Source organism: Pimephales promelas, chromosome 12, assembly GCF_988280905.1.
Source record: "Pimephales promelas chromosome 12, fPimPro1.hap1.1, whole genome shotgun sequence".
Lineage (NCBI taxonomy): Eukaryota > Metazoa > Chordata > Actinopteri > Cypriniformes > Leuciscidae > Pimephales > Pimephales promelas.
In genome coordinates, this window is record NC_142780.1 from 21438882 (window position 1) to 21451517 (window position 12636).

The following is a 12636-nucleotide window of genomic DNA, read 5'->3' on the forward strand; positions in this document are numbered from 1 at the left end:
CTGTTTTGAAGGAGGCGTGGCTTTGGAGATGCTCTGAAGGGAAGGTGGGATGTCATGCTTTCAAAGCTAAATTTTCAATTGCTAGCGTCTCCGCAATTGCCTAGACTACCTTTAACAGCTTGCCTGTATCAGCCATACTTTTAATACCCGTGCATCCCTCAATAAGTATGGTGGCAGCATAGATTTGTATGAACTGTTTTCATATACCTTTATATTCCCAGATGACTCCAACATACCATGTTTGTTGATTTCCCAGATGTCCGATGTGCATAAAACAAAAACATGCATGAGATATTTTCTGATCCTCACCCGTGTCGCTTTGAGAGTCGGGGCTGGGAGTCACACTGACGCTGATGGTCAAATCTTCACTGATCTCTGGGCCGTGGGTGCTACCGGACCCTGCCATACCAGCTTTTCGCCCTGGAGTGGTGTTGCCATCACTTATGGACGGTCGATGAGGTGGGACTGCTGGTTTGATTGGCTTTACTAGACCAGTAAAAAGTGAGAGAGAAATGAGAGCAGCAAATTAATCATCAGCAATTATAAACTATTATTAAACATGGACATGATCATTGTGTGGCTCGAACAAAAAACATGAAAACTAGATGAAGGGGAAGGGGGCAATCTGGAATTTGATCCAACAGTGTTAGTCATTCACTGAGAAAAGCGGTTTCCAGGGTCCACCAAGCCCAAAAATAAAAAAAAATGTAAAAAAAAAAAGTGGAGGAAAGAAACCAAACGGCGAAACCAAACACGGACAAACATCACACATGAAAACAGTGCAAAGTATAATCTATTGATGAATACGTCACCCTTAGTAGTATATTGTAATGGTAAGATCATGAAAAGATTTGTAATTAAGCGTTTAAGTGCCCCTATTATGCTTTTTAAAATATTGCCTTTCATGTAGTCAGTGTGTAATACAGCTCTCTGCGAATATAAACGGCCTGTAAAGTCGAAAGTGCACGATAAATAAAGCTATTGTCTCCCAAAAGAAAGAATTGACTCTGAACTGCCTAAACGAGTCGACAGAAATTCCAGTCTCACTTCCGTGATCTGCATATGTAACGCCATGACACATCTGCATAATGCCCGCCTGTGGACTTCATTGGCTGCCCAAAAACAACACCTACTTTGACCCGCCCTCAAAACACTGTAGCTGGATCGTGTTGTGTACATTGAGAAGATGCTGTTTTCTGCTCTGTAAAATCACATTATCTTTGCAAACACTTCCAAACGATGAAGTTGTAAAGAGTCAGTGGCTGAAATTACCACAACAGCACTATAACCTTTCGACGATTGCTTCTCAAATCTCTAAATGAGGTCTAAATGGGATTTACAAAACGCTTATCCATTAAAGATGGGACAGGCACAGTACCCATTTTATTTGGACCAAATTGCTCACAAACTGTAAGTATGATTGATTAACTAGTTAATACTAGTGAGTCGCGTGTTGATAGATATAGTAAAATCAACTCCATCTTTACTGTCCTTACAGTGTGAACATTGCTGCCCTTTAGAAAGCCTACATAGCTGAAATTCAGTTTTGGTAATTGGCGTTTTGTATCAGACACACGCTGTAAGCGGTAGACCAATCACAACAGACTGTGCCATCTGGCCAATCAGAGCAGACTAGGCTTGCGGAAAGGAGGGATTTAGAGAGACTGAAGACGTTTCAGAATCTTTGAAAAATGTGGTGATGCGCAATGTATATTATAAGAATAAGAAAGTGTTTTTTTACTTTTGATGCCTGTTGTTGAAGACCTCCAAAAACAAAAATAAAATAGCATAATAGGGCCACTTTAAAGGACACTTTTTTCAATCACAACAAAGTCATCTCAACCAGAAAACCATATCAGATTTGCTACATGGATGGATAAAGAAACGGAAACTACAGACAAACCCATGGGTTTGAAGTGGAACATGCAAACATGCATTAGATTTGATTAGCAAGGGAATGTACCATCCGAGAATAGAGGATCTACACAAAGAGAACAGACCATAATACCTTCAAAGTCCAATCTAGTTTGCTTACCATCATCTGCAAGAGGAAAACATAGCAACACAAACAAGTTCCTTTAATTTGTACATTAATCTTTGATATTGCAGGTATTTTAATGAATATATGCAGAATGTTTCTCATACTATAAACTACAGAAGTGTCTTGCTTTTGTGTACATCGATTTGAATTATCTTAGCAGGTGTCTGAGATGAAATGGGTAATTAGTGTAAATGGCAGAATGGAAATCGATGTGCGCAGTAAAATAATACAGGTTTGGTCAATGAGAGTGTGATGTAAGTAGGGCGTGTGTTCAAAGGAAGGGGAATGAAGGGATTCTATGTAGTACATACGGGAGAATGGAGATTTCGCGAGGTTTTTGGTGGGTTTGCTGGTTCCCCATGGCTGTTCAACACAAACAAAATCAATCCAATTAGACAAGAAAATACAAATACAGTCGATACAGTTACATATGAATTTATATTATATTAATGAACTATTGAGTATGTAATCTTACCTTCAACACAGAGGGGACGGAGGGTCGCCATCCTGACTTAGCCTTCTTGTTGTCAAGTGCTCTTGTCTTGACGCCAAGGTGCTTCATATAGAAGGCCACTGCTCCAAAGATGGAGTTACTGAAGGAAAAAAAAAAGTTTGGAATTAATTCCGTACTTTATTCCATTGCACCACTTGTTTGAAAGGCAGAATGTTGTCAGTAGGCCTTAAGCTCTCCGTAAAGTAACGCATAAATGCATATGACGTTCACTCTTAATGATACAACAGCAGCCATCAAATATGTGAGCAGAAGTTGCGTTTAAATGCTGTGAATTTCAGTTTATCCTTCATTCTAACTTTTGCCTCATGCAACTAACGGTAAAAATGTTTACATTAAATACCATAATAAGTGTTTTATATGTAAATAACATTCAGAAACTGTTTTTAAAACAAAATTAATATGGATAAATAAGCAAGCACTGATACAAAAAAACATTAGAATTTACATTTATTGATTATGACCATTGATTATTTGATTATGTATATTTGGCATTCAGAGTTCACTATACAAAATGAATAATGACTCACACCGTTACAGTAAGCTGCTGTATGTAGACAGAAGTATTTTCCTCTGACTGTTGCCATATATTGGCGAAGTGCAGCTAAAATGATGTGATCAGTGATCAATGCAACCCCCGTAGCGCACAATGAAATTGTCCAAGTACCTCAGGGGGATCTCAATTGGCATCAAGCCATTTCCTTCACTCTAAAAGAGCAGCAGAATCTCCAGTGAAGGGGGAGAAAGAGAAGAGAGGGGAAGGAGCACTGAAAAGGGGAGGGACAGAAGTCTGGAGGAGGAGATTCTGCACATGTGCATGTCCATTGTCCAAATTAACAACTGCAAGTAGCCACCAACAGCTGCTTTTAAGGACACACTATGCACCATATCTAACTTCAGCCGTGTTTTTTTGTTTTTTAATAAATGCACCAATTTCATTTTTTTCTTTTATAAAATCAAACCAACCAAACTAACTAAACTACTAGAAATTACAGATATTTTCATGAAAACATTCCAATTAAAACAATTTTCAGTTAGAAAAAAATAGGAATTACAACTACAGAAAATTAACTATATACTTCTAAAACCACATAAAAGTAACTATATAATAGTTATAGTTAGAAAATATCAAAACTACAAAACAGTCAATGCAATAACCATATAAGAACATGCAAATGACTACAGCAGAAAAAAAAAAGAAGAAGAAAAAGACAACTCACCCTTTGTCCTTGTCGGCAACAATTGAAGGGCTGCAAAAAGCGAAACAGAAATAATTAGAGGGATATCAAAGGAAAAATGCAGCACAACGCTGGTCAAAAGGACTCACCGTTTAAAGTTAAGAAACATTTTTTCTCCCTCGTTCTCGACTGGATTTTATTTCGGTTTTAGGACGGTGGAATCTGAAGCGTTCACACTTTCCCAGACCCAAAATGACAGTAAATGTTGTATTGTTTGTAGAAATCAAACTAATGAACATATTCTGTCACTTGCAAGGGAAATAAAAAGAAAACTAAAATTAAAAAAAAGATGTAAAAAAATAGTGCTGCATCAAATTTTGCGATCCAGGCAAATTTTGATGGACAAAATTATGCAAAAATCAAGTTCAGTGAAACAATCTCTTGCAAAACTAGCTGTCCAGAAGTCTAAGCACTACGATGGCACTCTCCTAAGGCACTGAGACTGTCCACAAGCAATCTTAGTGTCTCATCCACGGAACTTACTATTTAACTGTGTTTTTGTCTGATGCAACAAGCATGCAAGAACATGGAAATCTGATCCTGTAGTTTCCTATGATAATACAAGAGGAGGAGTGTGATAAGGAATCCCCAGTGTCTGGCCAATCAAAAACCTTGATCCGCCTCTCAGATTAAAAAGTGCAGCCAATAAGAGCATCTGTTAGTGAGGTCATTACTGTTACACTGACGGAGGAGAATGAATGAGGGATTTAAAAAAAAACTGTGCGAGAGGAAGCAGACAGTGTTTGGGAGAACAGAGGACGACTGTGTGAGTGAATATGAAGACTGAATGGCCATATTGAGACTAGACATTAAAAGAAGCTGTGTGAAGTCTCTGAGGACACATTATGTCTCTAATAATGCCACTGAATGAGTAAGAGACACTGTTTTACATGCATTTTTTTCCAGTTCCAGTTTACAACATCATTTTACCCTGTTGGATCTGGTATACATTAAATACTCTGTCTCACTGCAAACCGGCTTTTGTCCCTTTTCCTCCCTCTGCCGGCCTCAAACGTGACCCCTGTTGCATCCCTCTTTCTATATTTCTCTCTGGCAGAGTGCCAGAATGTAGAGACTTCCTGCCAGCGTGGCACTTCTGACACCATCATCTCTCTATCACTTCCTCTCTGTTTGCTAGTTTCTTTTCTTTAGGGCAGAATCAGTTACAGTACATGTAGAGTAAAATGGTGCATATTTTAGTAGAAATAAAGGGTGTGACTAGGCAGAGCATTCATTCCACATTGCAGGATTCACAATTGCAGAGCAGTAAAATCATTTTTATTTTTACCAGAGTTGATTGGAGTCTGAATTGAACCTTAGGATACCAAAGACTGCAAAATACAGTATATGCAATATAATGCCAGGCAAATAAATCTTTCGGTCTATCTGCACTCGGAGAGCGACTAGTGTGGATTCATGAACAAATGAGAAGTGACTCCTAAAAGTTATTTTAATGAGTCACCCAAAAAGATTCAGCAATGTTCGCTTTGATTCAATTTAGGAGTAGTTCACTTTTAAAAAAATTTGCTGATGATTTACTCACCCCCATGTCATCCAAGATGTCCATGTCTTTCTTTCTTCAGTCGAAAAGAAATTAAGGTTTTTGATGAAAACATTCCAGGATTTTTCTCCATATAATGGACTTCATTGGGAACCAAACGGTTCAAGATCCAAAAGACAGTTTCAGTGCAAACTGTTCAAAGGGCTTTAAATGATTCCAGACGATGAATCAAGAGAAAACGATCGTCATTTAAAAAAAAATAACAGCAAAGTTTGTTTTATAAGCTCAAATGGTCGCCTTGCTCTGTTCTGTGATGCGCGTTCGTGACTCTTCTGTTCAAACTCGTTTATCAAAATGAACGAATCTTTTTTTGTGTACTTTGGTTCATTCAACGAACGAAATGAACGAATTGACTCGGAAAAAGATTTGTTCATTTTGATAAACGAGTTCAAATAGGAGAGTCACGAATGCTCATCAAAGAAAAGACCATTTGAGCTTATAAAATTTAAACTTTGTCATTTTAAACTATCGTTTCGCTTGATAAGACCCTTATTCATCATCTGGAATCGTTTAAAGCCCTTTGAACAGTTTTCAGTTTGCACTGAAACGGTCTTTTGGACCTTGAACAGTTTGGTTCCCACTGAAGTGCATTATATGGAGAAAATTATCCTGGAATGTTTTCATCATAAAACTTAATTTCTTTTCAACTGAAGAAAGAATCACATGGACATCTTGGATGACATGGGGGTGAGTAAATTATCAGCAAAAGCTTTTTAAAAAGTGAACTACTCCTTTAACGGAGCAGTTACTAAATCATTATCTAACTCTCTAGTCTTTAGTTTCAGACTTGTGTGAAACTAAATGAAGCGTTTTGTATGCTGAGGTTTGTGTAATGATTTTAACTCCAAGACAATAAAAAGCTAAACTATTAATTAAATCTTATACACTACCGCAGTTTAAGGTGAACTGTTCCTTCAAGCAAAGAAACTTGGATGCTTCAATTGGCAGGGAACAAAGGGTCAATGAGTGCAATAGATTCACATTAAAGGATGAACGTGGGTTTGTAGGAATTATATATTATACCCCACGGGTAGTGAGGAACCCCATGCAGGAAGTGAGACAGGAGGAGACTGCTGAGCCTTTTGCTTCTGCTGCACACTCTGCCAATCTGAATACAGATCATTATTTCTGCACAATAAAAGCCAGCAGGGAAAATCTGGCACTCACTGCACACTGTACAGTAAAAGAACCACACAGGTCCCTCTGATGAAAGGTTTACCCCATGGACCATGCGTACAATGTAGTCCATAACTATAAATATAAAAATAACAACACTACATACATTACCATTTGAAATATTTGGGGTGAGATTCAAAGAGATTTATTTACTTGATTATACCAGAAAACCAAGGTTAATTTTACTAAGGGGCGGTGAACAGCCTTACAAAAGCTCCAGTATACTATATCAACACTAATGTTGGCTAGCAGTCAAGCAGAGGCAAAGCTTTGCCCTTTGTTTACATCGTTGCAGCCACATAAAACGTTTTACTTGCTAATTGGAACTGTTAATAGAAAATGCAACTACAAGTAATAAGACATATTTACAAGTTGTGATCCACAAACAAGAGATTGTCCTATCATAAATGGGAACTGCTCCATTTCAGGAGAAGATTTTTTGAGTAGCCTGCATTATTATGGTTCTGGAAGCTGTTCTCAATAAAATTTATAGCACACATATAAACGTTGGGATTACAATGTTCAGGAAGAGTGTTAAAAATACATTTAAACCACTCTAAGTTCGTGGGCCTCAGGAAGGTCAAACAAATGAGTTGTAGAAAAAACAGCATCTCTTTGACATGGCAGCTGTTCAACCAAGCCTCAACCTCTTTTTTTGCGTATTCTGTGTTCAGTGTCCAGTTCACAAATTTTAAAATGAACTAGTTCAGTTCATACATCACAAAAAGTTCTTTTTTTCCATATGTTACTGCGAGCAATTTTTTGTCTTAATTATTGCCACAGCCCATATGCAACCACAGACAGCAATTATTTTATCGGCGGGCAAAGTTTGCACAGAAATGTACGATTTTTCCCCATTCTGGTCATATGATATGGCGCCTCCTTGATGCTTTGTCAACCTAAAGCTACTTTTTGTTTTGATGTTGCATAAGACGGCTTCGGTGCAACACTGGTGGCTGGTGTTGCCAGATTAGGTGTTATTTTCGCTACATATTAAGGCCTGTTTACATGCGTTTTAGCCGTTTTTCCACCTGGAATGCTCTATAGAAATCTGGCACCCCAAAAAACGAAGTCAAACTGAGAGAGCGTGCGTTCACAGACACCAGAATGAACGCATTCACAGTAACGTTCATCAGGCAGTAATGCAGTATGTTCAGTTCACGTTCGCTCAAAATCTGAACGAGTCGATGAACTATGAACGCGCTCAGGCACAACACTGGCAATATGGTACCGATATACTGTAAATCTCTTTATGAAGACTAGGAATGTAGCACACAAATCATAGACTACACTTATTGTTTAGCACTTTTTTGGAAAAGAGCAGCCTGATCATTGTTCTAAATATCTCCTTTTGTGTTCCACAAAAGACAAAAAAAAATCATTTTGATTGCAATCACGTTCATTTTAAGAGAGCATCCCTTTAACTTTTTGCCTTACATTTTCAAAAGGTGATTCAACAGCAAAGAAGAAAGGCTCTAACCCACAACAAAAAACTATTTTAGAGCCGTGAATGAAACTTCAATGGATACGTCAGCTGGCCCTCTGAGTTAATTGAACTGCATTTGAAGCACAACAGTGAGTGGAGTGAATTCTGATACGACTATTATAGAATTCACTGCAAGGGGTCAAACAGCCCAGCAGCAAGAAGATCCTGTGCAGTGTGACACATTCAATAGGCATCAGTTAGCAGCCGGTGAGTGAATATCGACAGAGACTCGGGGGTTCTGATCCGCTGTGAATGCAGATTTGACAATAGCTGTATTCGGTCAAAGCGAATCGAGAGAGAACTGTTTGTGGCAAATTATCCTCTTCCCCACCGCGTAGATGGTGTTTCACTCGGCAGGGCAACACAAAAATCACACAGCAGACAAGATTATGGGATTATAGGCAGAAATTAGGATTGGATTATAGGATAGGCACTACGGAGGGCAGCAAAAAGGAAAGGTCTGGCTCTGTGTTTCAGACAAGATCAAGAAAACAGACACCCTTTAATCTGACCATAACATATGGACTAATTCCACCAAAACTAGGGATGCATAAATACAAATACCAGTAGGGCTGCACAATTAATGGAATAGATCATGACTAAGAAACTGAGTTTGTGTTTCATTGTATAACAATTTTGATAAAATCAATGGAGCACAGGGCTCAAAAATTCTACACTGATCACAATTTTAAGCACAACCATAAAACCATCTGTTGAATAAAATAAAATAATTATTATTGACAGCTCTTACTTGGCATCAACCATCTTTTCCAACAAGGATTCAGCTACAGCCTTCTCCTTCATCTCCATTGGGATGCGGTCGGTGGGACGATGGGATTCCACGTCACTTAGTTCATGCTCATTTGGAGTCATTCCCATCATCCTCTTCTGCCTAATGAGGGAAACAAAGACAAGTAAGCTAATGGAGCACCAGGGATAGATGAACACTTGTTATCAGAGCCCGACATTTTTATCTTATAGGTAAATATACTGTGCATTATGAATGCAAAGTACTCTAGGTTCACGTTATTTTGAAATTCACTCACTGGTCACTGACTCACCTATAGTCCTCCAGCTGCCGGTGTAACTCTAGACTCTGCGCGAACTTCACTTCATTAACTATACGTCTTTGTTGGTCTTCGCTGCAAATTTCTGGACGCAAGCGATCTGAAGGAACACGGGAGAGACAGAGGGGCGAATGGATTTAATGAAACTACAGCAATAAAACAATATCAACGTTAAGTGAAGTGAGACAAGAACTTTCATTTTTTTCTGGTGAAGGCCTTACCCAGTTCAGATGCTAAGGTATTTGGCACTGATACTTTGAGAATCTGGAAGATAGAATGAATGAAAAGAGATAAAATATGTTATTTCCGAATCAAATCCAACCGTAAGGATCTGTTAAATTGGCTTGGTTGGGTAAGAGATTGCGTTATATTAATTATAAATCTTAAAGTTGATGTTTTGTCCTCCAGTGTAGACTGTAATTCAGCACAGCACCACCAGAGGTCACAACAACATAAATAACCAGATTCCACATGTCAACAGCCTTCATGTCAAAGAATTGTGCAAAGAGATTATATATCGAATAGAAAAAATCAAACATGGAAAAAAAAAAAAAAAGAAAGAAAACAAGTCATTCATCAGGGGAGGTCATACCCATGACCCTAACGGGAAGTTAGGGCAGGACAAACACTAAGATGAGACAGAAATGGAGAACATGCCAAAAAAAGACAAATAACACACAGAGAAAAATGTTACATTGGAAAGAAGCAGAAGGGATATGGAGACAGACTGTGGGGAAAGGACAAAGACAAAAAAATGAAATCTAAATAAAGAAGAGCAAGGAAATAACATGATCCAGATACAGTATCATAAGTGGGAACTGGGTAACATACTGTCTATCTCTAATGACTATATCACAGGTATTCAAAATATGACTAAAATACACTTGAAAAAATAATTATAACCGTATCAATCTAAATGCTTACTGCCTAGTTAAACAAAGATTACAGTCATTTTAATGCAATACAAGCCGTATGATGATACAAATTGAATAGCCTAAAATCATTTAAAAAAGTTTTTTGTGAATAATTTTATAACTAATATTCATGCTGTTTTCTGACCTTATAATAATGAAAAGGTAATGTAGTTGCAAAATAAAACAAATAAAAAAAAGATAAATAAAATGTGACGGACATGTAATGATTATGTGCCAACTACCATTCTGCATTTTTCTAATTTAATCAGAAATTTCTTTCCAAATCTCTTGTTTTTGCTCCACTTGTATTCTTTATGTTCCATGTATACGTTTATGCTAATCTGCCTATTTCAGAAAACAATGAACAAAAAAAATATTTCTCCACTTTGAAAGACAACAAGCTCAAAGATAAGATTGACAAACAGCTGATCGTCTGTGTGGTAAATAAAACACCCCTTCAAAAATATTCCCCAGGTTTCCTTTAGGGGGTCTAACAAAAACAGACAAAATAAAACGAGGGTAGACTGAAAATTGTGACAGAACAAAGAAGAAAACTTGTAAAGAGATAAATAAACCTGACAGCTGAACGTCTAGAACTCTGTTCACATACCGCTCCTTTTTCAAGGAAAGTGTTGTAGAATTCCCCAAAGTGTTTCTTTGTGTCTTTGGCACTGAAGTTCTTGAAGAGGTCAGCATGAAGGTAACTCAGCTAGAACAGGGGAAAAGAGAGAGAGAATGAAGGCGGGAGATTAAAGAAAACAAGAGTGGAAAAACTGACAGATGTATCCCACACAAAAAAAAGAGGGATAGGGATGTGTGCTACGTTAACCTATATGCGGACTTTATTGACTGGATGGAGAGGCAGTTGAGTTTTTTAGAGCAGTAAGAAAAGAGTATCAGGAAGAATGACAGGGATAAATGGGCCAATCTAAAATTAATGAACACAACATAGTACCTGCTGGATTTGAAACCAAACATAACTGGTCTAACTCAATAACACATTATAGGTCCACTAAAGGAAAACAATATAGGGTAAGATGTCCACCTTACTCCTACTGATTTACATAATTTACAGTTTTGAGGTTAAATGTAAAGATGAAGGATTTGGATTTGGGAGACGGTACCTGGGGTAGATCACATTGGCTGCATGCCAAACAAAGGAAGAAATACTCATGCTTTAAATCACATGAAAAGGGCTTTATCAAAATACTAATACATGGCACCCTCACCCCCTAAACACACACATCATTCATAGCTGAACAAGAGATAGTGTAAGAAACACACAGCCTCACATACTAAAGTAAGCACATGCATGCGAACTGACAAAAATAAACCGGCACACATTCTGTAATTTCTTACCACAGGAGCACAGTCAAACTGTAACATGACATGATGAATGAAGACCAGCAGGTGTGTGGGCCTGGACTTCAACAGTTCAATACTGTTAAAGTGACTGCACTGATCATCCACCATCTGAGAAGAAAACACGCAAAACAAACAGTTTGGTAAGATTTTAAATGTTTTTGAAAGAAGTCTCTTATGCTCATAAAGGCTGCCTTTATTTCTTCCAAAATACAGTAAAATTAGTAATACTGTGAATTATCATTACAATTTAAAATAACTGGTTTCTGAACTGCCGGTGCAAACTGAACTGCAATGATATTTTAAAATGTATTTCATTGCGGTGATGCCAATTTCAGTTTTTATATACTTAAAGAATTACTAGTTCCGAACTAATGTGTCACTCACAGGTTGCTCATCATTCTCAAAGTCTTCATCCTCTGCTCCAATTATACTCATGGCTGGATTCGAAGCACCTGGCGGCCCGCGCTGTGGAGAGAGAAAGATGAGATTTAACAGAAATAATCTGAAAAATCAGCACAAAAAAACTTTACCGTTTTACAGTTTTATTTTTAATATTGCTAGATGAGTTTCATTACAGGACTCAAAAATAAAAGGATGCATTTTAAATATAGAACACTTTTAATAAAGAAGATGAAGCGTTGGTAAGGAAGTAAAAGAATGCATTGTGGCAATCTAAACAATACAAATAAAGAACAGTTCCCTCCGCACTATAATGTACTGCGTGTAACATTTTACTGCCAATATGCCATGATTTCTAATTAAAGGGGAAGAATTGAAAACATTAAGTAGCTGCCTTAACTATTCTGACTTCAGGCTAAATTAAAAGATTCATGCTGTGAACCAGAGCTCAGGGAGCCAAGGAGAAGATTTAAACATGGAGAAGGGTGAATTAATATTCATACTCTACCACCTAAATGAAGCTCATTCCTTCACATAAGTAACAAGAGACTAAACTCTAATCATATTTCCACCTGTTGATAAGAAACTAAACTTAAATCATAGGAATATTCCATAAACCGGACCAATGCATCTGGCCAATGGCAGTAAATCTAACAGTGCTATACTGTGTGAGTTGCTAAGAACAAATTTCCTCTGTCGTTGTTGTGCAATAATAACTCAGTGGAACGAGGCTGAAAATCCCTGTACAAGTCAAACTCCAACAATTCAACAGGCTAACAGTGTTTACTTCAGTAGAAACAAAAAAGCAATTGTGATCCTGCAAGTACAAACAGAGCAAATGTTTTCTTAGTGTACAAATCGCAGATAAAATGTGCATG

The 12636-nt window shown here is 37.6% G+C and overlaps 1 protein-coding gene across 6 annotated transcripts in view; it reads right to left on the reverse strand.

The window, feature by feature from the left end:
* Positions 1-12636, reverse strand: part of arhgef1 (Rho guanine nucleotide exchange factor 1) — a 48787-nt gene that overhangs the window by 19145 nt on the left and 17006 nt on the right. For 4 of the 6 annotated variants that reach the window (XM_089117687.1, XM_039680238.2, XM_039680235.2 and 1 more), the window contains 11 exons: positions 11744-11824; positions 11354-11467; positions 10605-10703; positions 9302-9344; positions 9075-9180; positions 8765-8905; positions 3773-3802; positions 2517-2634; positions 2353-2404; positions 2009-2041; positions 310-486 (listed from right to left, as the gene is read on the reverse strand). In XM_089117687.1, coding sequence (XP_088973813.1) covers positions 310-486; positions 2009-2041; positions 2353-2404; positions 2517-2634; positions 3773-3802; positions 8765-8905; positions 9075-9180; positions 9302-9344; positions 10605-10703; positions 11354-11467; positions 11744-11794 — 964 coding nt within the window. In that variant the 5' untranslated portion in view covers positions 11795-11824. Of the gene's footprint in view, positions 1-309; positions 487-2008; positions 2042-2352; positions 2405-2516; positions 2635-3772; positions 3803-3879; positions 4255-8764; positions 8906-9074; positions 9181-9301; positions 9345-10604; positions 10704-11353; positions 11468-11743; positions 11825-12636 lie in introns of those variants that run through there. The other 2 variants (XM_039680237.2, XM_089117688.1) reach the window with 2 other exon arrangements.